The sequence below is a fragment of the Rhinolophus ferrumequinum genome, chromosome 15, assembly GCF_004115265.2.
Source record: "Rhinolophus ferrumequinum isolate MPI-CBG mRhiFer1 chromosome 15, mRhiFer1_v1.p, whole genome shotgun sequence".
NCBI lineage: Eukaryota > Metazoa > Chordata > Mammalia > Chiroptera > Rhinolophidae > Rhinolophus > Rhinolophus ferrumequinum.
The window spans coordinates 43,582,195-43,610,141 of record NC_046298.1 but is presented as its reverse complement, the minus strand read 5'-3'; the positions used below and the strand labels follow the sequence as shown (position 1 = coordinate 43,610,141).

Genomic DNA, 27,947 nt, shown 5'->3' with positions numbered 1-27,947 from the left:
CACCCCCCCACCCCCATCCCATCCCAAAACAGCCTGACTCCCACATGGAAAGAAGCTTTAGTTTTATTCACTCTGTGGAGCCGCTATTCTGTTCACAGGCCCCTCCCAGGCATGGGGCGGAGGTGATGGTGAGCGTGGGAATCCCAGCCAGCACCCTGGAGGGGAGGGGGCATCGTCCCCACCTGTTTTCCTCTTCCCCATTTTTTACGTGGAGTCCCCACTAGCGTCAAGCACTAATATGCGGTGATGGCAGGAACGGTGGGGGGTTTCGAGGTCCCTATAGGGAGGGAGGGCTGTAGCACCAAGAGCCCGTCCCTCCCCCCTCCCCCCCACCCACGACATCCCTGAAAAGGGGACTAAAATAAAGCCCTGGAGTCTTTTATATCTGGTAGGGGCTCCACTTAAATATGGACTGATAGTGGACAGCGAGGCTGGGTCCCAGCAGTCTAAAATCCGGACCACCAGCTGTGGGGGCGGGGGGGGGGGGGGGGTCGGAGGGAGCGATGGGAGGGCGATGGGGGGAGGCAGGCTGGGCTTTCAATCCAGGGCCGGTGGGCAAAGGACAGAAATACCTAAGGTCGGCACTGTCGGGGAGGAGCAAGGATGGGAAGGTCTTTTCTGTCCCCTAAAGATCCTTATTAAAGAAAGGGGTATGACCAGAGCTCAGGGAGGGGCTAAGAGGGGTCCATCTGAGGAAGTAGGAGGTTGTGTCTCCCCTCTGAGTCCCCAGTGGTCCCAAGGCCTGAGGACATGATAGGGTGGGGGTCCTTGCCTGGGTGGGCAAGAGGAAGTGCAACAGGGGGCCTGTCTGTTAAGTCATTTCAACCAAGTGGCCACTCATTTATGGGGAGAGGCGAGGGGTCCTGTCCAGAATCAGGGATCAGACTGGTTAGGGCCAGTTGTGTGTCTGTGTGTGTTTGAGTGACTATGTAGGTGTTGTCTCCTGAGAATGTCGGCTCCATGAGGGCAGATATGTGTCTATTTTGCTCCCTGCTGGAATCCCCAGTGCCTAGAACAAGCCCCAAACATCGAACGTAGTAGGTGCTCAATAAATACTTGATTGACTGATGAATGGATGGATGGCTCTGAGTGTGGTGTTAGTGTCGGTGTGATTGATGTACCTAAGTGTATGTGAGGGTAGACGTGAGAAGGGTGGGCAGAGAAGACTTGCCCCTCTCCTGGTCCCCTCTGTCGGGAAGTGGGGGGAGAGACCCCCATCCTTACAGCTGGGAAGGTGAGCAGGCAGGGTGCGTGTGGGCCAGGGTGGGGATGTATGTGCAGCTGACCAAAGCTGGGGGCCACAGCAGGGCAAGTGGAGGGAGGGCCGGCAAGCAGCGGCAGGCTCACTCAGCGGAGCCCTTGTGGCGCCGCTTGGAGGGTGGCACAAGGCGGCGGGGCAGGTTGTTGGGCAGCCCGTGGCCCTCGAGCTTAGCCTCGATGAGGTGGCTGGCCAGGGCGAACTCCTCGTCATCCAGCATGCCATCCCGGTCGACATCGCTGAGCTTCCAGATGCGCCCCAGCACCGAGTTGGGGAGCTTAGTGCCCACCATCCAGGTCTTGGCTTTGGTGCCACTCAGCTTGCCGTCTGCTGGTGCCAGGTTGTAGAAGATCTCGTCGTACTTGGACTTGTCTTTGGTCACCACCCACTCGGCCTCGTCGTCCGAGCCCTCCTCACCGTCCTCCAGGGCTTCGTCAGGCCCCCGCTCTACGAATGGGCCCATGTGGGTGCCCTCAAAAGCGCCGCCCTGCACGCCCACCTCTGTGCTCTCCAGCTCCTCCTGCCGCAGCAGGGGCATGAGCTTCGCAATGTCGTGTGTCAGCATGTCGTCAAGCGCCTCCAGCAGCTTTGGCTTCAACGAGTGGAATTTGGTGAAGTCATGAGCCATCAGCAGGTCCTGTGGGGAGGGAAGGGGGCATCTAAATGTCAGGGGGCGCCATCCCCGAGGCCCAGTCCATTGGTGGCACCAGGACTCTTGGGCAGCTCAGGTAGCAGCTCTTTACTGAGAGGGGCAGATGTATTTGAATATCTGCTTGGGCACCCACCACTCAGAAGAGATTTGGGCAACAGGATCCCATGGGTCCTCCCCTTGTGCCGGGCACACCCCAGAACCACTGGATAGTAGGGAGCTCAGGGGACCTCCAATGACTCAGAGCAGCCGCCGTTTGTCAGCTGGTACAGAAGGAGTTCAACATTTTGACATTAGCTCCAGCTTTACCAGACTCCTACACAGTCAGCCCTCAGCCATGCCCATCCCCCGGGCACCCCAGCTGCCCAGCTAGCTCCCCCTCTGTAATGTAAGTTTTAGAAAATTCAATTCCTGCCACTCTATTAGCCGTTACCCCACCACCCAAAAAGGGCTAAGGGGCTTGCTGCCCAATGGGGAGGTTCACTTTGGGATGGACAGATCATTAGGAGATCCTGGGACAACCCCCCCCCCCCAAGTCACCCTGTGCTAGCGCAGCTGTGGGGCTGGGTTTGTGGTCACACCACTTCTGACACAGGCAGCCCTAAGTCACCTGCACTGGGAAAGTCGCCACAAAGACGGATCCATATTATGGCACCACATTAATGTCCAGAGCCAAGACAGAGAGGTGCGCTGATCGTGACCATAAAGAGATGGGGGTGTGGTGGTGAAATGGGGGACAGGACTCCAAGGCCAGGTTGCCAGGGTTCCCACCCAGCTCTGCCACCTAGGAGCTGTGTATCCTTAGGCAAGTGACTTCACCTCTCTGGGCCTCAGTTGCCACATTTGTAAAACAGATTGCTAACTAACACTCCCCTCGTTTGCGGCGTGGGAAAGGCTAAATGAATTTGTCTGGATAAAGTACTCAATAAATGTCAAAGTAATATTAACAGCTGCTATTTAGTGCAGCAGTTCTCAATCAGGGGTGACGGTACCCCCCCAGGGGACAGTTGGGAAGATCTAGAGACATTTTTGATTGTCACAGCTGGGGGCTGCTACTGGCATCCAGCGAGCAGAGGCCAGGAATGCCGCTAAACATTCTGCAATGCACAGGACAGCCCCCTACAGTGAAGAATTCTCTGGCCCGAAATGTCAGTGGTGCTAAGGTTGAGAAACCTTGATCTAGTCCAAACTCTGTGCCAGACACTGTTCTAAGGGGGTTGCAAACATTAGCTGATTCAGCACTCATGGCAATACCGTGTTTCCCCGAAAATAAGACCTAACAGGAAAATAAGCCTTAGTATGATTTTTCAGGTTGCTTGTAATATAAAATAAGCCCTACCATATTTCCCTGAAAATAAGACCGGGTCTTATATTAATTTTCGTTCCAAAAGATGCATTAGGGCTTATTTTATATTACGAGCATCCTGAAAAATCAAGCTAGTGCTTATTTTCCGGTTAGGTCTTATTTTCAGGGAAACACAGTAGGTACATACTATGAAGATGCCCATTTTCCAATTGAAGAAACAGGCTCAGAAAAGGAAGTAATTTGCCCAAGTTCATGGAGCTCGTAAGTGGCCAAGGTGAAATTCACTCTACTATAATTCCTCAGAGTCTTGAGCTGGAAACATCTCAGCCCCAAAAGTCACATGCTTTGAGTATCAGCCCTCCGCCTGGGTCAGGGGCTAATCCCCACCTCCACGCCAGAGCCTGGACCTCTCTCTGTATTCATTAGGTTACTCTTGCCCTGCCCACCCCCAAAAACTCTTCATTTACCTCATGCAACCACACCCAGACCCAACGCTTTCCCCAACACGGGTTAATCCTAGGCCTGGACCTGCGAGGAGCCTCCCAATGGTCCCCCAAGATCCATTTGTCCCTTCTTCCTCAGTCCTGGAATCCCTGAACGTTACCTGGACTAACTGTCCACCTAGAAGAAAGACTACACTTCCCAGCTACCCTTGCAGCCAGCAGTGGCCATGTGACTAAGTTCTAGCCAACTACATGTCAATACAAGTTGGTTGCATGTGCAACTCTACAACAGAATTGCCCTGTTCAATACAGTAGCCACACATGCTTATTTAAATTTAAATGAGTTAAAATTAAATAAAACCTGAAATTTCAGTTCTAATGTGGTTACCATATTGCACAGCACAACAGAATCCTTTCATCATCGTAGAAAGTGCTATTGGACAGTATTGTTCTAGAAAATGTCCTTAATGAGAGTGACTATCCCATTAGCTTCCCCATCCCATTCCTGCTTTTCTTTCTGGCTGGAATGCAGACACAAGGGTTGGAGTTTCCACAGCCATTTTGTACTATGTGGGGTTCTTGGGACTGGAGGCCAGGCCTGGAGGAGAGCTAAAACAGAAGGGGACTGGATCCCCGGTTCTGTAAAGTACCAAACCAGCCCTGGACCATCTCCCAGGACTTTCACGAAGGAGAGAAAGAACTTCCATCCGAATTAAGCCACAGTCATTTGGGGTTTTCTCTTCGCTCCCTTATCCTAACCCATAAAACCATGCTCCCAGGGAACCATTTGTGGGAGGTTCTTTCCAGAATCTGCCATCCATCTCTCCTGTTTTCATTTTCGAGGCCCCATCCGGGAGCCCACAGAAGCCACCTTCCCAGCACTCCTTGCGCCTCCCTCCTGGGAGGCCTCCCACCTGCATCTTCTGGCAGTCGGGAAAGTCGCCTGGAGATATGTGATGCTCCAGCTGGATCTTAGCGAAGATGACGGGCAGCTTGAGGATCAGCTGCTTCTTCTTGTTCTCCTTGCCAAACACGGAGGGCATCTCCTTCTTCAGGTAGCTGATGATGTACGTGTGAACCTGTGGGAGGAGAGTTGTCACCTGAGCTTGCCTCAGTCACCCGTGGGGCTCATTAAAACACAGGTTCCCGGGGCCTCCGGCCCCGAGTAGCTGATACACGTGGTCTGGGGCCGGGCCTGAGAATTTGCATGTCAAACAGTTACAGGTGAGCTGCTGCCACCACAGGTGGAAGGGTTCCGCCTCTCTTCTAAGCAATCCCAGCCCCTCCCGTGGCTTAAACACTCCTCAGCCCCGCCCACTGCCCGGTCTACATACCAGTGGAAGCCTCTCCCTGGAGCTCAAGGCTCAGAGATGATTGGCTCGTCAACATTCCTGGACTGCTCCATCTTAGGACGCCCTCAGTGGAATTCGGGTGCAGCCCCCAGAGCTGTGGCCCTCTCAGCTGTGCCCATCTCAGGGAACAAACAGCACCCCAGTTCTCCCTCCCCAGTGGAGGCCAGAAATCGAGAAATCACTCCTGATTTCATTCTTCTCACTCCTCACTGGCCACTTCCAACCCCGCAGCGAGTCCTTTCCTTGCTGCCTCCTAACTCTCTTTTTCATTTTTCTCCACCTCAGTGGCCACCACCCCCAGTCCCAGCCATCACCATCCTTTGCCTGAGGAGACACATTGGTTACCCCACTGGTCTCCGGGCTTCTCCTCTTGCCCCTACAATCCCTTCTCCATGCAGCAGCAGCTGGAGGGTTTTTTCTTTTTTCTTTTCCCAAGGAACAAACACCAGACCACTAGACACTGCTCCAAAATCTTGATTTGCTTGTTATCCAAGTTCAAAATTCCTACCACAGCTGATAAGGCCCTACAGAAGTAATTCTCAAAGTATGGTCTGGGGAACCCCAGGGGTCCAGAGAGACCCATAAGGGTTTACACAATCAAAAGTAATCAAAAATAATAGTATTAAGACACTCATTCTCTTTTTCACTCTCATTTTCTCGAGTGGTCAGTGGAGTTTTTTGAAGGTTACAACACGTGGAAAGTTAGACATTAAAGAAATGTGCAAAGTGTAAAATGGGCTCACTGTCCTTCCTAATTTTTTCTGTTAGGAAAAAATAGTTAATTTTCATAAAACATCTGTTACTTAGGTTAACTTAGGTTTATTGTTATTTTAAGTGATCTTATAATATTGATATTTGTCAATATAAATTAACATAAATAACCTACTGATAACATTTATAATAAATTACTACTTATTAATAATTATATAATTATTAGTTGTTGGTTAATTATGAGATAAATAAACATTCTCTCATTTTTTAACCTCTAATATGATTAATATAGACAGATTTCGTCCATGTATATGCAAACTCTTTGGGGTTCTCAATTATTTTTAAGAGTGCGAAGAGGTCCTGAGACTGAAAGGTTTGAGCAGCAATGCTTTACATGATTTGGCTCCTGCCACTTCATCCAACATTATCTCCCTTCACTCATTACTCCAGCTTCCTCACCTGCCTTAATTGTTTTACCAGCATGCCAGCCCTTTTCCTACCTCAGGGCCTTTGCACATGCCACACTGCTTAGCACTCTGCACTGCTCTCCCCACAGCTGGCTCCCTCAGCTTCCTTTTAATGTTGCCTCCTCACAGAGGCCATTCTATGAGAAGTAGGTGCCCCAGCCATCACCATCCAATTATTTTTTATCTTCATCATTTTCACCTTCATCGTTTTGTTCACAACATTTACCACAATTCATCATTATTTTATTTGTCTTTTGTTTTACTTATTCTGTCTCCTTCCATTGGAGGGCTGGGACCTCATTTGTTCCCTCTGTCCTCAGCACCGGCAAAATGTGCACATAAAGCACTCAAGAAATATTTGTAGAATAAACCAATGAACTTGGGAACCTTTGAGCCACAATCTCATAAGTTATCAAAAAATAAACAAACAGGGCAGAATAATGGGCACAGTATGTCCTTTTTTTTTTAATAGGAAGCTCAATATTTAAATGTATATGCTTAAATAAAAACAGAATATGTCTGGAAAAAGACACAAGAAACTACCTACACCTCTAGGGAAGAGACCCTGAGAGGTGGTGGGACGAAGCATGTTTGACAGAGCACGAATGCTTTAATGTTCTTAAATGTTCAATTAAAAACACTTGTTTAATGAATCATAAGTTTAGAATGCTAAAAATTTTAGTGACTCTGGCTGCTTCTGAGTCCTCATCTCCTCCCACTTCCCACGACCCTGTCTCCTGCAGCCACTCTGGGCTCCTTATTCAAACATGTTCCTGCCTCAGGGCCTCTGTACTTGCTGTTCCCTCTGCCTGGTATGGTCTCCCCTAGATCTCCACTCAGCTCCCCTCTTCCTCTTCTTCAGGTCTCTGCTCCAGTATCACCTCTTCTGGGAAACCCTCCCTGATGTCCCTAAAATAGCCCCCACCAGTCTCTCCTCTGCTTCATTTTTCTTTATAATCCTTATCACATACAATATAATATAATAGATTAATTTAATACCCACTTCTCCATTACAAAGTCATTCTACAAGAAAAGAAACTTTGTCTGGTTTGCTCCCTGCTGTATCCCCAGGATCTAGAACAGTGTGTATGGGGGGAGGGGAGAGACACGTGGTAGGTGCTTGGTAACTGTTGAATGAATGCCACTGGGCTGCTCAGAGAAGCTCGGTATGAGGTTCAGTGCATTTGGCCTCTTTAGACTCAGACTCTCCCAAGACCTTGGCCTCAAGTATCACAGGACAGTAAAATCGCCCCTTCTAGCACTTATCACCGAAGGGCAGAACCTGAGGACAAACCCTACATCGTACAGAGGGGTCACTACCAAGCGTCCAGAAAGGCCTTGTACCCTTGGAGGAGAACACAGGGAAAGGTAAACGGTTGTTTGATGGCTGGACCAATTGTTGCAGAATCATACGTGGGGCATGAGCAGGTGACATGGGGCGGGGAGGGGCAGCGAGTCTTGGGCACAGTGAACACTGTATCTTGAGCGGCACTGGGGAGCCATGGTCGAATCTTCAGGAGGAAGGGGACGGAATGGTCCGTAGGTGTGAGGGGCCAATCAGGACAGGGGTGTGGCCAGGCTGGTGGGCGTGGCCTGTGAGGCTGGGCCAATAAGGTGAGGGGCGGGGCCTAAGGGCGGCTACTCCGGGGCCCAGAGAGGGGAGGCGAGAGGGCGCTGATGGCTTTTCCAGAGAGGAAACGGGGGAAGGTGCCAGGAAGAGATAAGGTGGGAGGGCGGGGTGGGCCGGGACGCGGGTCCCGGACTCCGGGGTTTGTCCGGGTTTCCGCAGCCGCCGCGGGGGCACCAGGTGTCGGGCCCGACCTCGCCCCACCATTCCGCGGCCCTGGGCTCCAGCTCCTGACGCTGTCTGTTTCCCCAAGGGGCCTGGGGAACAGGGGTCCGTGGTGGGGGGGGGGGAGACGGGGATTAGGGCGAACCATGGGGAGATTGAGAAAGATAGGAAGGCAGAGAGGTAAAGGCAGAGGAAGGGAACTCAGGAGAGAGAAAGAGGGGAGAGAGAATGAGGAAAGGAGAGAGGAAGAGAAGAGACTGAGAGAAAGAGTAAGAGAGAGAAAGAAACTGAGAAAGAGGTAGAACTAAGGAGAGAGAGAGAGAGAGAGAGAGAGAGAGAGAGAGAGAGAGAGAGTTCAGAGCCTGGAAGGAGAGAAAGGTGGACTCTGAAGCCTCCAGTCCACACTGGGCCGCTCCCTCCCAAGGAGGATTCCTGGGGTGGGGGTGGGGGTGGGGGCTCTGACTCACCCCCTTCTCCACTGCTCCTTAAATCAACACCTCAGGCCCCTCCACCCCCCATAACCTTCTGGGCCTCCCTGCCTGCCCAGCTTCCTGCCCCTCCTCCACCCTGGCAGCCTCCCCCATGAATGTTCCATTCAGCCTCCAAAATCACTCTGAAACCAGTGCTCTCCTCCCCTTCCCCAAGGCCCTGTCCTGATCCAGCCTCCTCCCCGTTCATCGTTCATCGGTCCCCAACGTCCTCCCTGGTCTGCAGCCCCTGTCTCACAGCCCTTGAATCCACCTTCCAGAAGCAGCTGGAGTCTAACGTTGTCCCTCCCCTGCATTGACCCTTTCCACGGCTCCCCAGCTCTCTCAGCACAAAGTGCGGGTTCCTGGCTCCCGCCCTGGGTGGTCTGACTGCCATCCACCTCCACAGCCTCAGGTTCAGTTACTTGCACTGCCCACACTAGGCTCACCTGACATTTTCCCTGTTCCTTGAACCTGCCACGTTCTACTTCCAGTCCATGTGTTTGCTGCTCCCACTGTCTAGAATCCCTTCCACTCCTTGACCTCCTCATCCTCTAGTTCACAGCTCAGGTGCCCTCTCCTCCAAGAAGCCCTCTCTGATTACCCCCAGCCTCCCCAGTTCCAGCCCTGACCATGCTGGGTTGTCCTTGTCTGGGGATGGGTCTTTCTCCTCCCCTGGACTGCCTTGGTCACCGTTGTGTCCCCTACACCATCTGGAACAGGGCCAGGCACAGAAGAGTTTTTGTTGAATGTGAGCGTTTGTTCAATGTCATTCATTCAATAAATATTTACTGAGCACCAACTCTGTTCCAGGCACTGGGGATACAGGGAACAAATCCAAAGAAAGATCCCTGCTTTTGTGGAGCTTAAATGTGAGTGGAGCAGACAGGCAGTAAACATAGAAACCCAATGAATGGATAACATAAGGCCAAGTAGTAATGACTACTATGAAGAAAACTACAACAGGGATAAAGCAGGACTCGCAAGGGAGATAGTTAGAGTCATAAAAAAGGGAGGGCCGGCAGGGAAGCCTTCCAGAGAGGACATTTGAGTAAAGACTTGAACTAGGTGACAAGTGAGCCATGTGGCTAGCCAGGTGGGAGGGGAAGGAGAAGGGGGAGGTCTCCAGGAAAAGACAATAGCAAGTGCAAAGGCCCTGAGGTAGGACTGAGGCCAGTGTGAAGTGCAATGAATGATGGGAAAGGAGTTGGACGATGAAGACAGAGAGGAAAGGCAGGTTGTGGGGGTGGACCACAGGGAAGGCCTGGTTTTTGCTGAGTGACATGGGAGTCCTGGACTGGACATGGTGCAATCTGATCAGTGGTAGGTGATGAATGAAGGAAAAATAGGACAGAAAAGACAAAGACAGAAACGCAATGGTAGAAGAACAATTCTCCATGCAATTCTGCTTCCCCCAGTCCACTCTGCACCAGAATAATCCCGTTTAGAGAACTCTCTTAGATTAGACAACTAACTAATCAGAGAGCTGATACATCCGTGACTAGCAGCCTCTGACCAAGGAGAATCAAAGGAAAGGCCAGACTGCCTCTCAGTACTGCCCTTCCCCCTGCCCCCATCACTACTCACCCGCACCAGCCGGGCCCTCTTCACGAGGTCATTGAGCTTGCGCAGGGCTGCGTGGCGCGGCAGGCCCTGGATGTCGCGGAAGAGGTCCTGCTCCTCCAGCTCGAATAGGTGCCGGTTGTCAGGCACCAGGAGGGGCTGGGACCAGAAGGAGCCGATGTAGACGCGCAGCACCTCGGGCGTGCCCACCACCTTGCCCAGAGCCCACATGAGCGCCCCGTAGACCCGCATCAACTGCTGCGTCTCCACCATGTCGGCCTTATTGAGCACCACACGGATCTTGTCTTCGTGGCCTCGCAGGGCGCCGATGGCCTCGGAGAACTCGTCGGAGATCTCCAGCTTGTGGGCGTCAAACAGCAGGATGATGAGGTCCACACGCTCGGCGAACCAGCGCAGCACGGCTGGGAAGTCATAGCCTGGGGGAAGGGCGTGGGACAAAGATCAGCCCCCCACCCTCCAGCCATACGGAGGCATCTATTTGGGTTGATATCGGACTGCACGGATGTCCAGGTTGTTAACTATCAAAATCCTTGTCTATGCAAAATAGCCAAGGCCTCTGTGTAGCCCACTACTCTGCCCCCCAGCCCCCAGAAAGACTCCTATCGATCGGGCCCCAGTCTCTCGAGCCATCTGATTATAGGGGACAACCACCCCCTCCCCTTTTTCATTCATTCATTCTGCAGACTAGTGGTGTACATTGGTCCAGATGTACAAGTGGGTAAAATACTGAACTGGTTCCTAACAGACACCCTGTGTGCTTCTATGGGCCCCCCAACCCCCAAGTGTCTCCATCACCCCGGCCCCTCCCCAGACCTGTCTGATCTCCCCACAACCCAGCAACTAGAGAGCTCACGTTGGCCCTGACAATGCTCTTGTCATAACAGATGTTAATATCTTTCATGTATTTACCAATATTGACTGAGAGTCTTCCGTGTGCCAGGCCCCGTCCTGGGCACTGGTGATACCACAGAGGACACACATACAAGTCCTTTGCCCTCGTGGGGCACCCATTCCAACAACTGGCTCCTGGGTCCATTCATTCATTCTTTCACCACTCATTTCCTCATTCACACTATTCACTCCCGAGGGAGGCTTGGGAGAGCAGAGCGGTCAGTCAGCAAGAACGGGGTTTGAATGCTGGCTCTGCCCCCATCAGCTGTGTGACCTTAAGTAGGAATCCTCTCTGAACCTGTTTCCTCTTCTATGACATGAAACTCGTAACAGAACCAACCTCATAGGACTGGTGTGAACATTAGAAGAATATAAATGAGCTAGCATATATAAAGAGCTTAAACCAGCGCCTGGCACTGAACTGTACACTTAAAATGGGTGAGTTTTAAGCATGTAAATTATACCCCAATAAAACTGTTCAACAACAACAACAACAACAAAAACAAAAAACAGGGCTGGCCTGGTGGCTCAGGTGGTTGGAGCGCTGTGCTCCTAATGCGGAGGTCGCCAGTTCGATTCCCACATGGGCCAGTGAGCTGCGCCCTCTGCAGCTAAGACTGTGAACAACGGCTCTCTCTGGGGGTGGGCTGCCGTGGGCTGCCGTGGGCTGCGGTGTGCTGCCGTGTGCTGCCATAGGGTACCATGAGTGGCTGGTGGCCAGCGTGAGTGGCCAGCAGCCATCGTGAGCAGCCAGCAGTCGGCGAGAGCTGCCGGGAGCTGCTGTGAGCGGCTGACCGACGACCGGTGACCGACTGCCTCAGCCGGGGGAGCACAAGGCTCATAACACCAGCGTGGGCCAGGGAGCTGGGTCCTACACAGCTAGACTGAGAAACAACGGCTGGAACCGGAGTGGAAGGGGGGAGGCGGAAGTAGGGGGGAAAAAAGAAGAAAAGAAAACCCCACTGCTGAGCGCATGGTAAGTGCTTGAATAGGTAGGTATTAGTCACGATGCCTGCCAGACACAATGGGGGAGTCCTTCGGGAGCCATCCCCACAGCCGCCTGCTCTGTGCTGGGGACATGACTTGCTCAGGCAGTCACAGTCCACTTGGGACACAGACCCATCCCCAGAGGGATCAGGCTGGGATCTGGGAAGCCCAGAATGCTGCGGGAGCACAGAGGGGGTGCCTGACCCAGCGGGGGGGGGGTCAGGAAGGGCTTCTCGGAGAAGTGACTACAGAGGGGTCTGGAGGATGAGGTGTTAAATGGCCGGACAGGGGAACTGGTTCACCTGACATCACTTCACGCTCTCCCTGATTCAACTCACTGAATCCTCAAAACAACCCCAGGAAGACAGACACTTTCATGACCCCCATTTTCCAGATGAGGAATCAAGGCACACAGGTAGGAGTCACCAGAGCAGGAGCCCTCATAGGGGAGCTGGTGCCAGGCCCATCCTGCCAAGGAGGAAGCAGGCTCCTTATGGCCGCTGGGGAATGGAATGGACTGGACGGGTGGGGGACACTGGGGGCAGGAAGGGCCAGGTCACTAGAGGGACTGCAGCTGAGGCCCTCTCCTTCCCCAGTGCCTACACAAACACACACACCAGCCCAAATTTGGAAAGTGTGTCTCATGCGGGAGGGAAGGAGGGAAGGAGGTTGAGTCAGTGGGAATGGGAGACGTGGCAGAGAGAAACCCAGGGCACACACGCACTCACACAGGAAAAACAGTCACATTAGCACTTCCATAGCACCTACTGTGTGCCGCACACTGTTTTCAGTGCTTCCCATGTTTTAACATTTAATGTTAACCCTCGCTGTAACCTGTGAGGCTGACACTATTATTACTCCCAATTTATAGCAGCTTGACCAAGGTCCCACAGATTAAAAAGAGCAGAGCCCAGATTTGAACCCCGCCAAAGGCTCCATTCTGCCACAGTCACATACACGCGTGTTCACAGATATTACACACAGAGGCAGCCACACACCCCACCATGCACACACACATGAATGCACACACACATGAACACCCAGTAGCACACACCTGGTCACACGCTATAAGTTGCGGACTCTCAGAGACACCCTTGCTCACAATCTAGGATGGACACAGATATGTGTGGTCACACAATCACAAAGACACTGTGTGACTCACAGAAAGTAACAGACACTAGCACGCACACACGAGCACACGACTGTACACAGAGATACCATCATATGCAGTCACACACAATCCAACAAAGACCCTCAGGCTTATACAGTCCTACACGGCCACACAGTCACACACAGGTACAACCACAAGCCCAGCCCTGACACACACAGATGCACAGACACACCCAGAAGCTTTCATAATCTCAGTCACACCCACAATTACACACTTTCCCAGACACACGCTAAATTATCCACAGTTACACAAAAGATTCCCTTACACACACACACACACTCACCCAACACTTCACAATACAACGGCATACAGAGACACAATCACACAAAGTCCCCCACAGTTCTTCAGGGGCACAAAAAGTCACAGCCACAGGCACAGATTCTCAGACACACACAGGCACATCCACACAGAGAGTCAGACAGACTCTCCTCCTCTGCCTCCTGCCAGGGAAGGAGACCAGTTCTCAACTCTCCCCCCTTCCCACTGCGTTTGGGCCCCCCACCTGGCACCCCTGCGCTGGCTTGGAGACCCGTTCCCTCTAGCTCTCCCAGGAACTCCCTGCAGCCCTTCTGCCTCCCCCCTCCGGCTGGCAGCGCGCCCTCCCAATCGCTTCTGCAGCTGCCCCCTGCCTTTCTCTCCAGGGACGCACGAACGCTGGGGCTGGGCCTGCAGCCAGGAACACCGTAACCCTCTGCGCCCTCGCCCTACCCGGAGGCCCAGCCTCCCGGTCCCCTCTGACCCACACTGCAGCCTCTTTTGCCCCAGTTCCTGGCCTCTAGGGCGCGGAGCAGGGGACTGAAAGGCTGGGGTGGGGGTGTGGGGTGCAGATGCTGAGCCATGCTGGGCAGCGGTGGGGGCCAGGTTCTGGAGGCCCCGCTGGAATTCGCCTCCTGCCGCTCCCCCTGCACAGCTGTTTATAAATTCCACGCCAGGCCTTGGCCCCTGCCCAGATCCCCCCTCCCAGCTCCTTCTCAGCCCCATCTGTGGCCCAGACTCGCCAGGAGCTCACAGTGCCCAGGGCCTCCCTGCTAAGCTGTCTCCTCTCTGGGCCTCTGGACAGAGTTTCTCTGTCTCTCTGTCGATGACTTTGTGTATCTCTGTCTCTCTGTCTCTGTCTCCCTCTCTGTCCTTCGGGATGCCCAGACATGCAGCTGTGGCCTGTTCACACGTGTTCACCCACCACCTCCCCCACCAGCAACGTGCACCAACATGGGGGAATCACAGCCTTTCTTCAACCAGCTCCCTTCCCTTCCCAGCCAGCTCAGGGCCAGCTGACACAGGAGCAAGTCCTAGCAGAGACCGGGGCCCTCCTCCCTCAGACCCAGGAGCCCAGGCCCCCAGCCCCCTCCTCCCTCAGACCCAGGGTCCAGGCCCCCAGCCCCTCCTCCCCCAGACCCAGGAGCCCAGGCCCCTGGCCCTCCTCCCTCAGACCCAGGAGCCCAGGCCCCCAGCCCCCTCCTCCTTCAGACCCAGGGTCCAGGCCCCCAGCCCCCTCCTCCCTCAGACCCAGGGTCCAGGCCCCCAGCCCCTCCTCCCTCAGACCCAGGAGCCCAGGCCCCCGGCCCCTCCACCCTCAGACCCAGGAGCCCAGGCCCCGGCCCTCCTCCCCCAGACCCGGGAGCCCAGTCTCACTTACCGCGGCTCACTCTCTGTTTGGCACCTGACAGGATGCCTGGGGTGTCAATGATGCTGATGCTCTCCAGGACTTGATTGGGGAGCTGCGCGCACATGAACCTGGGGCAGAGGGAAGGGCAGGGGTCCATGGAGATGCAGGAGGAAGGCAAACCAGGTCTGCACAGAGGGTGCATCAGGTACAGAGAACAGAAGACTTAAAGAGAAAAGGAAGATCAGGACAGAGAATAACTGTACCAAAAATCAGAGCTGATGTTTACCGAGCATTTACGCATACTTTGTGCCAGGTGCTGTTCTAAGCACTTTGTAGGTATTAGTTCATTTAGTTCTCACAACAACCCTGTAGTTATCCCCTTTTTCCAGACCAGGATAAGAGAGACAGAGAAGTTAAATCATTTGCCCAACGCCACTCAGGAGACAGGAGTGGAACCCAGGAAGGCTGGCTCCACTGGCTCCACTGTTCCTCTAGAGAAGGCAGGGGAGCAGAGGCAGGAAGGGGGAGGATCAGGTAGAGAGAAGGAAATTGGGGCTGAAAAGGAGAAAAACACAGGTGGGGAAGGGACAGAGATGGGGGCCAGGGACAGGAAGATGCCTCCCTGGCTCCCAGCTACACACCTGTTGAGGAAGGTGTTTCCAAAGGGGTTGAGTTTTCGGAAGGGCTTGTCCGGGTCAACGACGAGGGCATTGCCCGGTACGGTGCCCTCGGTGTCACCGTGCATGACGGCCACAAAGCAGTCGGTGGTGGGCTCGGGCCCCACACGGGAGCCTGGCACCTCCTGCTCCAGCAGGTACTGGATGAAGCTGGTCTTGCCCGTGCTGTACTGGCCGGCCACCAGCACCATGGGCTTGCCGTCAAAGTCGGCATCCTCCAGTGCCGGCGAGTGGAAGTCCCCGAAGCGGTAGTGCTCCTCCAGAGGCAGCAGCTTGGTGCGGTACAGCTCCTTGAGGGCGGAGGTCACTGTGCGGATGGCCTCAGGCTGCTGGTTCCGCGCCCCGCTTCGCTTCAGCCAGCTGAACATGGTGGCTGCAAGCTACCCTCGCTGGGCTTGCCCAAGGAGATGTGTAGGGAGAGAGCTGCCTGCGGGAGAAGGAGAGGGTGTTGATGGGGAACTGGTGGAGGAGGAGAAGAAGGAAGGGAGCTCAAGGTGGAATGGGTAGAGAAAGAGGAGTATAGAGCACTAATGGTGGACGGCAGGAGGTGATGGCTAAAATAGGAAGAAGGTGATTATTCCAACTGGAGAAAGAAAGAGATTAATGGTGAAATGACTGAAGAAGGGGAGCTATGGTGGAAGACCAAGGGATAGACAAAGGGAAGGATGCAGAAACTGCCTGGAAGAAATGTATTTCTTCATTCCTTCATTCTGGTCTGCCTCCCTTCTCCCCTTCCATCATTTCACACGTTGTCACTGAAATCTCGCCATGTATCAGGAGCTGTAGACCCAGAAATAGGCCGGACACCAGCCCCCACCCACTCAGAGCCCCCAGTGAGGAGAGGACCTGGGCACAAGCAGACAGTGATGTCTGGGAAATGCGAGGCAGTGGACTGTGGGCACCAGAAGTGGATATGATGAACGGACCACAGGATCAGCAAAGTTCTGGATGGGCTGACTTTTGAGGTGTTCCCTGTAGAGTGGGCATGACAAGGGCATTTAGGCTGAGAGGATAGTGCGTGCAAACTCCTGGAGCTGTGAAATGTCTGGACGGAGTGGCTGAACACAGGGGCACGAGGAGGAGTGGTGAGAAACAAAGCTGAGAAATTGCCCAGGTGCACCCAGGTCGTGAGGGGCTTGGGCATTCATAAGAATAATCACTCAACATATATGATCACTGCATGCCAGACACTGCTCTACCTCATTTAATCTTCCTAACAACGTTGTAAGATAGGGCTATTATTATCCCCACTTTTCGGACCAGGGAATGGAGGCTCAGGAAGATAGCAATAACTTGCCAAAAGCGCTAGAAAGTGCTCATGCTGGGACTTCAGGCAACCTAACCTCAGAGACTATGCTCCTATCATAGGTCTAAGGAGTTAGGGGAAGAAAGAACTACCAACCCAGCAGCATTGAGCACCCCCAGCACACAGATGTGTTCTCTATATTGCCTTACTAGCCTTTCATTCTCTGTAGGATCTGTAGTGATGTCCCCTCTTTCTTTCCTGATATCAGTCGTTTATCTCTTTGTTTATTTTTCCTTGATCAGTCTAACTGGATGCATATAATTTTACTGCTCTTTTCACAGAACCAGCTTTTGGTCAGACTGGAGTCTCTAAATATCATTTTCCACTAAAAGATACCGGAGCTCCTTAGAGAAATGGCTGATTCTAGGACTGCAACAGAGAAAGAACAAGTGAGCCTGGATTAGATAGTGGGGAAGTACTCAAAGAAAGGTGGGGCAAGTCACAGGGACCCAGGACCCAGATTGATGGGACTTCCACTGCCCAAAGATGCAACAATTTGAGCATCAAAAATAACTGAAAATCAAATATGTTAAAAATCCATAAAGCCATAATGATTCTCAAAAAAAAAAAAAAGGTAAAGGAGTCGCGGCAGGAGTGTGGGAGAGGTAGAGAAGAGATGGGAGCTGGAACCTGGGATGTTGGCAAAGGAAGGGGGCTTTGGCCGGTGTCCTAGTCAGGGAGAGGTCTGGGGGACATCACTGGAAGGAGGTTTGGGGTGGCTGGACAGGCGATGGGATTGGTGAGGTAAGAGAGGAGCTCGTGGGTGGGAAAAGGACCAAGTAGGGCAGAGATGGAAGAGGGTGGTGTTGGGAGACCCCAAAGAGGGATCTCTAGCTGAGAGGATGGGGAGGAGAGTTGAGCGCGACTAGTGGAGACCGGGGGGCGTGGGGGAGACTTGGCAAGACTGGGAGGAACGTGGAGAGTGGGGGACACTGTTACAGACTGGAAGGGGCTGGGGGGAGCCAGGGAGACAGGTTTCGGGAGGGCCTGGGGACACCTGGGAGAACTTTAGACACCGCGGGGTGGGGACTGAGGGTCTTTGCGAGCAGGAGACTAATCGGGAGCAAAGGCAGGTTCCGGAGCTCCGCGGGCAGGGGTTGGGAGGCGACAGCTGTGGTCGGGGCCACTCACCGATGGGGCGCGCAGGCGGCTGGACAGGACGGGCGGGCTGGGCAGGGGTCCCGCGGGAATCTGAGGCGCCGCGGAGCGGCCTGTGCTCGCGGTCCCGTCCGGAGCCGTCTGAGCCGGGTGGGGCCTGGAGAGGGAGGAGGGAAGGGAGGGGCGGGGGGGGGGCGGGACGAGGCGCCCCCCCCTCAACCGGGCACCCGGCCTCTGGCGCCCCCTGGTGGGGAGTGGAAGGGCTCCTTCGCGAGGTGGATGAGGAGGGGCTTTCCATTCGGGGTTCAAGTTCTACCTCCACCTCAGGCACTGGGCCACTCCCTGATCTCTGTTTCCCTTCTTAACATGGGAATAAAAATAACAATAACAACAGTAGCAATAATAACAATAATTTTAAAACTTAAGAGAGTTCATGAAACTCCTCAGCTCACAAACCTCCCTAGCTCCTCTCTCACTCAAAGTAAAAGCCAAACCAGGTGGCCCACAAGGTCCTGCACTATCTCCCTGTTCCCCCTGCCCCCACCTCCTTTCCTCTCCCCCTGGCTCACTCCACTGCAGTCACTCTGGCCTCCTGGCTGTTCCACCAACACACCTCAGGGCCTTTGCACTTGCTGTTCCCTCCACCTGGAAGGACTGGCTTGCTCCCACCTCTCCTTCAGGTCTCGGTGTCTACTCAAGTGCCACCTCCTCAGAGAAGCCGTCCCTGATTTCTCTGTTTGATGCAGCACCCACCATTTAGCCATATGGTTCTTTTTTCTCCACAGGTCTTATCATTCTACATACTCCACATTTTTCTGCTTAAGTGACTGTTTCTCTCACAGCAACAGGAGCCCCGTGAGGGCAAGGATTTCCAACTGGATGGTTCCCTGCTGTGTCCCCAGCCTAGCACAGTGCCTGACACACTGAAGGGGCTCAGTAAGTTGAATGAATCCCTAATGTTTCCTGAGGGCTTCCTATGTGCAAGAACCACTCTAAACTCTTCGAATTCTCAGAATATCCGAGAGAAGTATTATTACCCTCATTTTACAAGTGAGACAACTGAATCTTGAAAAGTGAATTCAGAAAACCCAGAGAGGTTGTTCAGGGCTAAGTGCCACACCTGGCCCATGGTAGGTGCTTAAGAAAAATCAGCCCTAATAATCCAGGTCCAGAGCTGGGTTTTCCTCCCAGCGTGGGACTCAGAGCATACAAGGTCTGAGTCCAATCCTAGCCCGGCTACTTGCTTGCTAGAAAACCACAGGGAAGTGACTTTGCCTCTCCAAGCCTCAGTTTCCCCATCTGTCTTACTTCACAGGACCACTTTCCTTGGGTCCTGCCCCCACCATTCCTCTCCCCAGCCCGGACGTCATTTTCCTTTTTAGCTCTTATCACTACGGTCAGAATGTATCTGTTACTTATTTCCTTTTTTAAAAAAAATTGATTGTATTTATTTATTGTTAATGTTACTTATTTTTAATCTCCTCCCTATAAGAATGTCAGCTCCCTGAGGAACGGGACTTGGGTCTGTTGTGTTCACTATTGTCACCCCGGTGTCTGCTGGCACACAGCAGGCACTCAGTAAATGTTTAATTGGTTAAATGCAATAATGTAATAATTGGGGTGATAAACATGTAAATAAAAGGCCTGGAACTTAGTGATAACTAAGGTTATAATTGCTAGGAGACAGGCTCTATTCTAGAAGCTTGACGTGGACCATCTCCCTCCCGCCTAGGAAGTGCGGTCCGGTTATATTATTATCGTTAATAATCCCATTTCTCAGGTGGGGAAGTTGAGGTACAAGGAAGCAGTCTCTCTGGCCCAAGGAGTGGAAGGACAGGAGTCCAACCAGGTTGTCTGAAGGCAGAGCCTTGCTTTCATGTCTTCCCTGGGGCCTCTCATCCTGCTGTGTCCTCAGATGAAATTCAGGAGGGTCCATAAACTTGGACTTGGGGGGGAATGACATCTGGACTTTACACAGAAATTCAGGTTTTCTTTCACCCATGAATGTGAGCCACAAAACACAATAGCATCAGCAGGACCCGTGTCACTGTCACTAAGAGGAATCGCCGATGTTTTCATCACATTTTGGGTGTTTCAAAGATTTTCAGTAACTGTTTACTCAGTACAATCAGACCCACCGCTAGCTCTTTCTAATTAGTGTGTAATTAATAGCAGCCCCGATTACCACGTCACCAAATTGTGGGTTTTGAAATAAATGGATAACTGTATTTCAGTATAATTGGTTCCTTTGCATACCTGTGGGTTTTATTTTATACATTTAAAGATATTCTAGGAAGCGGTCAGTGGAGTGAAATGTCTCTGAGAGTCGATTCGACGCTGCCTCGTTAAATATGCTTTGAGCCCTTACTAACTGAGGCTACTGTCTCATCTCGCTGTCTCCCTCCTCTCTGAATCAGGGACTCTCTGAGATCTGTCCCCAGTGTCGTCCAGCTTCCCTGATGCCCCTGCAGCCTCTGGAGCCCCCTCCTCAAGGCACAAGCTCAGATTTTTTTCCCTTTTTAAAAAAGTTTTTAAATTTTTAATTTTTTTCTGTTACAGTTGATTTTTTTTCCCCCTAGCTTCCTCCTTCTCCATTTATCAAAACTGGATGGAGAAATTCTGGCACATTCTACAACATGGATGAAACTTGGGGCTATTATGCCAAGTGCAATAAGCCAGCTCCATAACAAACATTATATGATTTCACTCATATGAGGTGTTTAGAGCCGTCAGATCCATAGAGACAGAAAGTAGAGTAGTGGTTGCCAGGGACTGACGGGAGGAGGGATGGAAGGTATTTTTTGATGGGACAGAGTTACAGTTTTGCAAGATGAAACAAGTTCTGATGGATGGCGGTGATCATTACACAATGTGAATGTGCTTCATGCTACTGAACTGTATACTGAAAAATGGCTAAAATGGTACATTTTATATTATGTATATTTTACCATAAGTGTGTGGGGGGGAAGATGGAGAAGGCAGGCAGTGAGCTTGGTAGTTACGTGATGAACTTTGGACTCCGTCAGTCTTGGGTTCCAATCCTGCTCTATGCCCAGGTGACTTGGGCCCTGAAGTAATCTTCGGAGCCTCTCTCTTTTTCCAGATAGCTCAGCTGTGGAAAAGGGGACCCTATAGATGCCCACCGAGCTGCTTCCAGGACCTGGGAGCAGTAGCTAAGAAGTTTGGTCTGCAAGGCTTACTTTGTAGGAGCTGAGATCAGTTTGGATCCCCTCTCCAGGGGCAGTGGAAGGAGGGAGGGTCTCTGGCTCCTGTGCAGCCCACTTGCAAAATCCTTGCTGTTGTCCCCCGGGGGCTCACTGCACTGGAAACTGGGTGTGCAGACGTGAAGAAGGTGGGCTCCCAGCCAGACCACCCAGCTTGTAGCCAAGTCTGCCACTTACTGCATTCCCCCGGGCCTTGGTTTCCTTACCTGCAGGATGGGGCTATCCTTTCCCACACGGGCTGCTGGGAGAACCTGGTAAGATATACAGCTGAAGGGCTTGGAGCAGCGCCCACGGTGACTACTCCCCAAACGATAGTCTTCATGTTCCTCTGCTCCGGCTGCGTGCAGCCAGCCTTCCAGAAATGAGGCCCGGCCCGTACAAATCACTGTCAATTTTTTTTGCGGGGCCACGTGGGGTCTTCCCCGAAAGGATGGAGATCCAAGAATGTTAAGAACTGTGCTCTCTTTCAGCGTTTTATTTTGCACATGGGGGAAGTAGGTGTAGAGCAAGGCAGGGGAGTGGTCCATCTCCAAGAGACCCCATGTATCAGCTTCTCCACCACAAACACCCCCAAGGTCCTACAGAGAAAGGGCCCATCGCTGGGGTCTGCCCGCCACCTCCCACCTGGGGTCCACTCGCTGGGCTCCGACTCAGCCGTGTTCCCCACGCGGCCACCAGAGGGCACCTGGGAAACCTGTCGGCTCAGCCCACGCTGCTCAGAATCTTCCAGCGCGGCTCCCGCCTCACTCACGGTAACTGCCAGGTCATCACCGTGGAGCACAAGGGCCTACTCGACAGGCCCCCCCTTGCTCCCGCTGACCTTGCCTCTGACCCCACACCCCTGGTCCCCAGGCGTGGTGCTTAATGCTGTCTAGTGTTCCTATGCACAACAAGGCTGTGACGTGCCTTACAGAACACGTGTGTTGGACGAGCTTCCTTCAGGTGTGAATTCCAAATGCTGTTGGAGGTGAGCTCAATGTGAATGAATCAACAATAAGGTGTCTTTAAACAGAAACACACATAAAACAGGGTGATATATTCATCAGTTGGCAAAAATGTCACCAGAGGCTGGACAGAAGCTAACTCTGTAACCCACCTCTCCCCCTTTCAGTATCGGCAATAGCGGAAACAAGAATGGCGGTGAAAACAAAGTAAATGAATAAACAAAACAAAACAGAAACGGAACCATAGATACAGAAAACAAACTGACGATTGCCAAAGGGGAGGGGGTGGGGAGATGGAAATTTAAAAAAAAAAATCGCCTCTGGTTGAGCTGTTCACTGTCTGCCCCCTCCACTCGTAAGCCCGGCCCACCCTCCGGGGCAGGGGCTCCCGTCTGCCTGGTTCATACTGCACCCCTGTGCCTGGAACAGGGCCTGCCACCAAGTAGGTGCTCAACAAATGTATGTGGAATAAGCCCTCCCACCCCACTCCCCACCCCCGTCTGGGCCCAACCTCAGACTCCAAACTCCCAAAAGACCCAAAAGCAATGGTGCTTGAGGGGGCGTCAATAGTTTTAAAAAAAGGATCGGTTTTTAATTTACAAGAGTTCTAAATGTACAGAATTCTTTAAAAAAATCGTTATACACAATAAATACAGTACAAAAAAGTTTATCTTACAGTACGTTTTGTCTCCGAGATTTCAAAATCTGGCGCAGGTGGCTGGGGGCAGGAAGAACAGAGGGGAAGACTGGTTGGGGGGAGGGGGGTGGAAGACCCCGGTTTCCTGTTTTGGAGGTGCTCGGATTTCAGTCGAGGGGCGGGAAGGGTCTAAATCTCTCTCACTCGAGCACACACACAGGGACACAGGACACAGAGCTGGACGCACACACAAGGATGTGACCGATGCCCGGAGGCACGCCCCCACACCGGGCTCTAACATGCTGGCTCAAGCTGCCGCTTCCCTGCGTTTCCTTTTATGGCCTGTGGGGAAAGGCTGAGCGAGGCCTGCAAGGACCCTCCCAGCTCTGAGCGCCTTCCAGGCATGGATCCGTGAAACCACATCAACGAGAGGTACCCGGACACGCGTGAGCAGTGGGAATAACCAGAGTGCCCCCATCCCTGGCAAACACACGCGTGTCCCCAGGATGGAGGGGTGGAGTGTGGCAGGAAGTGGGAAGAAATGGGAAATGACACACCAGGATTACCCCCTCCTTTGGCAGGGGGACATTTTACGTTACAGCCCCCTCCCCTAAACCCATGACCCCCACCCAACAACCCAGCTGAAGCAGGAGGTGGGGGAGGAGGCCTTTGTGACTCAAATAACTTAGGCAAGAAAAACTCAGGGGATCCCCAGCTCATGTCCCCCAGGAGGCTGAGGTCAGATGCCCAGCTGCCCCTGGTGTCCACACGGAGCGAGGGGACAGGGAAGGGAAGTACAGCCCGGTGTTATCTGTTCAACGTCCTGGCACCAAGGCCGCCATTGTGACTGGAGGGGGGATAGGCCTCTGGCCTGTGCAGGGGTGATGGGGAGGCGGGTGTGCCCGCCGCCTGGGGCGCGTGTGGGTACGAGGGTGCGGCTGTCCGGCCGGGGGCCTGCTGGAGGTTGAGGATGCTGTCGATGGCGCTCTGGAGGTGCTCCGTGAGCGTGTCATCCTGCGGGCTGTCGCTGGAGAAGCTAGCCTGGTCCACGTCAGGGGACTCAGACTTGCGCCTTTTGGCGGGGGGCACTGAGGGTGCCTCCCAGCTGGGGTCCCTGCTGCCACTGCCCTGCCCCGCACTGGCAGTGGCCTCTGGAGGGGCTCCCTTCAGCATGCGCTGGTAGAGCTCATCCTCCACGGCAGCCAGCTCCCGGATCAGCCCGCTGGTGGCTTCGTCCACTTTGGTGGGCAGTGGCGCTGGACTGCTGCCCCGGGCCCTGCCTGTCACCGCCCCCTCAGCCGCCCCACTGCCCAGAGCCTCCACGTTCTCCCGGTATGTCTTCCGTAGGGGCAGGCGGGGGCAGTGTGGGGCTGGGGCTAGCGGTTTGCGGTCTGTGGTGGCCGGTGGTGGGTGGTCCACGGTGCCGTTCATCTGGCTGGTGGTCTGGGGTGGTGGTGGGGGCCGGGGTGGGGGCTCGGCTGCCTTGAGGGCAGCGGGGGGCGGCGGCGGGGGCTGGTGCACGGGGTCCAGGGCCGTGTTGTGGACGACCTTGCTGAGCCCAGCTTCCTGCTTGATCTTGAGCTTGAGGCCGATGCGGCTTCGGGCCTCGTAGGTCTTGATGGGCGGGCGGTTGCGGGAGGGCATTGGGCCATCCTCATCGGCGTCCAGGGAGGAGGCAGCGGAGGACGAGGAGGACGAGGAAGAAAGGGAGGAAGACGCCCGGGCCCAGGTCACGGAAGGGGACCCGCCCGCCCCGCCGTGCCGGATCACGAGCTTGGTGGGCAGGTGCAGAGGGGGCTGGGCGGGTGTCCCGGATGCTGAGGACGATGCTGGGACATGGCCAGGAAGCCGATGTCCCTCAGAAGAGGCTGTGACAGGGAGGCCGAGAGAGCGCGAGGAAGACACGTACTCATCTGTAGGACCAAGGGGCCAAGAAAACCCATTGGGGTTAGGGAATGAATAATGGGGCGCTTGCTCAAAACAGAGCTAAGAGAAGCTGGTGTGCACCGAGCACCTACTATCCACCAGGCCCTGTGCTAAGCCCCTGACTCCTCAGGGGCTGGGGACACACTGCTGGGTGCAACCCTTCTCAGCAATTCCCAAAGCCCTGTAATGTGCAATTGGGGGCGGGGGGATGGCACCTGAGAGTAGATGCCACGTTAAACTTTGCAACCTGGGCACCTTGCTTGCTTCACCCTAGCCCTGGCGCTGCTCCCCTGCTTTTCTCTTCCCCTAGGAGTAGCAGAATGTTCCCTCCATGCCAGGATTGAGGGGGTGAAAGGGGCAGAGTGATGACAGAAGAGGAGCTCAGCTCCCGTAGGTCAGGGGAGACCTGCTACTGCAGGAAGGTGGGGCTCGGGCGCCGCCTAGTGGCGGAGTAAGGTGAGGCCACGCCCACTCCCTCCACCCCCAAGTCTAACTCTGGGGCCCCGGTGAGAGTGGGGGACACCTCTCCTTCCCTTCCCCTCTCACCCGGCTTCTCCTTGGCCAGCTGTTTGTCCAAGGCAAGGGTGGTCTTCTCCTCCTGAATGAACATTCGGTCGATCATCACCATCTCTGCCGAGGGGCTCACCCTCTAAAGGGGGAGACAAAATAGGCAAGTGAAGAAGCCAGGAGGGAGGGAGGGGATGCGAGGAACCGGCACGGATGCGAGTGGATTCCAAACTGTCCTTCCTGTGACCTGACCACCATCCTCCCTGCCTCCTTCCCTCTGCGTGAGCGGGAAGGTGACGGCTACCCTACCCGGGACTCTTCCAGGAGCAAGAGGCGGTATTTGTTGAGCATGGCCTGGGTGCGTTTCAGCAGCTGCGTGGAGACCGTCTCGAACTCCTCGTCCACTGCGGAGGAAGAGAAGAGGTCCAGAGGCAGAGGTTGGGGGCGGACAGGCAAAGCGAGGTACCTCACCGCCCCCCTCCACACAGCAGGTACAGGATGGGGGTAGTCCGAGGGAGGCCTCACCTCTGTGGTAGTCGTTGGGGGAGGGGAGAGCGCCCTGGTAGACGTGGTAGGGCAGGAGGCGATGTAGGGCGTCCTCGAAGGAGGGGAAGGCTGTCTTGTAGTCCGGGTGCAGGACGGAGCCCTGATGTTTGTGCAAATGCTCCAGGAAACTGGGGTGGGTGGGGAGAGACCACACACACGTAGAGCGGGTGGTGAGGCCAGGCGAAACCAGATCCTGGACCCTGAGCCCCAGGCCCCAACACAGACATTAGGGGCAAACTCATGTTTCCAAAGCAGGTGCTGTGTGCTGACCATGCTTGCTCTCACTGCATCTCTTGCGACAACCAAACGAAGTAGGTGCTAACATTATGCCCGTTTCACAGATGAGAAAGCCGAGGCCTGGAGAGGTGCAGTGCCCTGACCCAAAGCACACACAGTGAGGAAGAGGCAGAGCTGAGAGTCAGATGCCAGAGCCTGAAACTCATCCTCCATGCTATACTGTCGCCGGCCACCGGGGGTCAGCATGGCCCCGCGCTGCCTGGGACCCGACAGCAACCTTGGGGAGGGGTGGAGGGAGGTTGGTGGGTTGATTGGCTGGGAGGTAAAATCCTGTTCTGTCACCAGGCTTTGTACCCTAGCGCATATTACAGTGAATTATGCCTCTTTACTGTGTGACGGTCACCCCCACCAGACATGCTGGTCCCCACCTATGCTGAAGATCAGAGGACCCCACACACGACAGGGGTAGGACTTGGTCTGTCTTGTATTTCCAGAACCCAGCACTAATCAACACTCTTGGTGGAAGGATGGCAGAAGAGAGGGAGAGAACGCATGCAAGCATCCAACATTTACCCATCCCCCTCCCACCCATGCCACCAAGGGCTGACTGCCCAGCCCTTTCTGAGGTGCTGAGGACGCAGCAGTGACCAAGCCACACCAATCCCTCCGGCTTGAAGCTGGCAGCCCAGCGGTGCCACATGAATGCTCTTAACAGTCTCTTCGAATCCTCACCCGTCAGCCTATTATCACTATTACAACCCACTTTCCGGAGGGGGAAACTGAGGGTACGGGAGGGAAACAGCACTGCCTGAAGCCACAGGGCTAACAGGAGGTAGAGTGGGGATTTGCACTAGGGCCTGCCTAAACCCTCTCCTAAAGAGTGGTCCCCACACCCGCTCCCAGGCCTCCCGGAAGGCAGGGGTGGGGGTGGAGGGAAGGTACACAAGGACAGGGTGCTGTCACTCACCAGGCTTCTTTGCTGGGCTGAAGTGCGGGTGGTTTCTTCAGGCCACTCAACTTGCTCTCATACTGCAGGGGTGGGGGGGTCGGTGAGAAGAGGTGAGTGAGGAGAAGCCTTGGCACGGTGAAGCCTTCCCTCCCTCTGTGCCCTGACTCCCTTCATCCCCAGCCTGGCACAGACAGGAGGGAGCTGCTGTCGCCCCGATGGGGTCCTGGCACCCTGCCCATCACACTCAACCTGTGGGGAAGACCTGGGCTGTGCTCAGGTGGGGGGCGTGGCGAGGAGAGGGTGACAGGCATGAGCCTTGGAGCCTCAGCCAGGGTCCCCTCAGCCCCTTCTCATGTGCAAGTCTCTCGGCCTCTGCCTGCCTTTGGGTCTAGACACCAGACAAACTTCTGGTGTCTCCCTCCCTGCTCATCATTAGGCCTCTGTCTCGCCTGCCGTTTTCTGGCGTCTTGATTTGCACAAACGGCTCCTCAGATCTCATCACTTTGATTTCTCTCTCGTGCCGTCTTCCTCTCGGCCTCCTGTGAAGCTTGTCTCTAAGTCTCCCCCAACCTCTTGGGTGCTGGTCCCTCCACCCACTTGTCTCATCTCTGCTGACATGTTCTTGTCTTCACAACCCACCCCCCCCCCATTTCCGACAGGTGGTCTCTGCCTCAGTCTCCCCCAACCCACCCCTGCCCCTCTGTCTAGGGTCTCACCTGCTCTTTCCTCTGGCATCTCTCATCCACCTGTCTCACCACACCTGTCCTGAGCTGACACCTGACAGTCACCTGTTTCTGTCCCCAGTGACCATCTTGGGGTCTCCTTCAGGCCATCTTGCCTATTGTCACCCTGTTGTCTTGGTGTCTGCGGGTCTCTTGCATGCCCCTGCCCAGACTGTCCTGCTGTTTCCCCCACCGTCTGGATTTGTCTCAGCTGCCCATCCCTGACCACCTGTCCGTCAGCCTCTCCTGCCCCTTCCTGCCCCACCAGCCCCTTCCCTAGTTCCCCGGCAATGTCGCTCTGGTCCTAGCCCTCCAATCTGGCGGCCCCTTACCTGCAGCCCGGAGGACTTCCCCGGCCCGGATGCTGTGGCCTTGGCTACACCCAGAGTTGGGAGGTTGCTGGCAAAAGCTTTGCTCTCGGCAGGAAGCAGAGGAGGGAGGCCTGAGGGCAGGGGTGGGGGCAGACAGGGCTCAGAGGTCACCAGCATGG

General features: G+C 54.3%; 2 protein-coding genes and 1 long non-coding RNA gene across 12 annotated transcripts in view; 1 reads left to right on the top strand and 2 right to left on the bottom strand.

The window, feature by feature from the left end:
* Window positions 1-40: 40 nt before the first annotated feature.
* Window positions 41-17,931, bottom strand: EHD2 (EH domain containing 2). Of its 2 annotated transcripts, none has more exons than XM_033128868.1 (6): window positions 17,799-17,931; window positions 15,326-15,788; window positions 14,715-14,812; window positions 10,033-10,445; window positions 4,571-4,735; window positions 41-1,895 (listed from the first exon to the last, which is right to left on the bottom strand). In XM_033128868.1, the coding sequence occupies exons 2-6, from the start codon at window positions 15,727-15,729 to the stop codon at window positions 1,344-1,346; spliced, it is 1,632 nt and encodes a 543-aa protein (XP_032984759.1). In that variant the 5' UTR covers window positions 15,730-15,788; window positions 17,799-17,931; the 3' UTR covers window positions 41-1,343. The 2 variants fall into 2 exon arrangements, with proteins under 2 accessions (XP_032984759.1, XP_032984760.1); XM_033128869.1 differs by having other exon boundaries at window positions 15,326-15,784; window positions 17,799-17,920.
* Window positions 17,932-22,500: 4,569 nt separating this feature from the next.
* Window positions 22,501-27,947, bottom strand: part of BICRA (BRD4 interacting chromatin remodeling complex associated protein) — a 73,455-nt gene continuing 68,008 nt past the window's right edge. For all 8 annotated transcript variants that reach the window (XM_033128176.1, XM_033128175.1, XM_033128174.1 and 5 more), the window contains 6 exons: window positions 27,790-27,899; window positions 26,754-26,815; window positions 25,529-25,677; window positions 25,313-25,407; window positions 25,043-25,145; window positions 22,501-24,483 (listed from right to left, as the gene is read on the bottom strand). In XM_033128176.1, coding sequence (XP_032984067.1) covers window positions 23,378-24,483; window positions 25,043-25,145; window positions 25,313-25,407; window positions 25,529-25,677; window positions 26,754-26,815; window positions 27,790-27,899 — 1,625 coding nt within the window. In that variant the 3' untranslated portion in view covers window positions 22,501-23,377. The remainder of the gene's footprint in view (window positions 24,484-25,042; window positions 25,146-25,312; window positions 25,408-25,528; window positions 25,678-26,753; window positions 26,816-27,789; window positions 27,900-27,947) is intronic.
* Window positions 22,920-26,675, top strand: LOC117034827 (uncharacterized). Of its 2 annotated transcripts, none has more exons than XR_004425142.1 (3): window positions 22,920-23,002; window positions 25,328-25,465; window positions 25,891-26,675. It is a non-coding gene; the product is annotated as an uncharacterized LOC117034827 (long non-coding RNA). The 2 variants fall into 2 exon arrangements; XR_004425141.1 differs by having other exon boundaries at window positions 25,328-25,494.

Coding starts and splice junctions, on each gene's coding strand:
- EHD2 (XM_033128868.1), bottom strand. CDS start 15,729: ATGTTCAGCTGGCTGAAGCGAAGCGGGGCGCGGAACCAGCAGCCTGAG. Junction 14,813..15,325: donor GGAAACACCTTCCTCAACAG/GTGTGTAGCTGG, acceptor CCTCTGCCCCAG/GTTCATGTGCGCGCAGCTCC. Junction 10,446..14,714: donor CAAACAGAGAGTGAGCCGCG/GTAAGTGAGACT, acceptor CCCTTCCCCCAG/GCTATGACTTCCCAGCCGTG.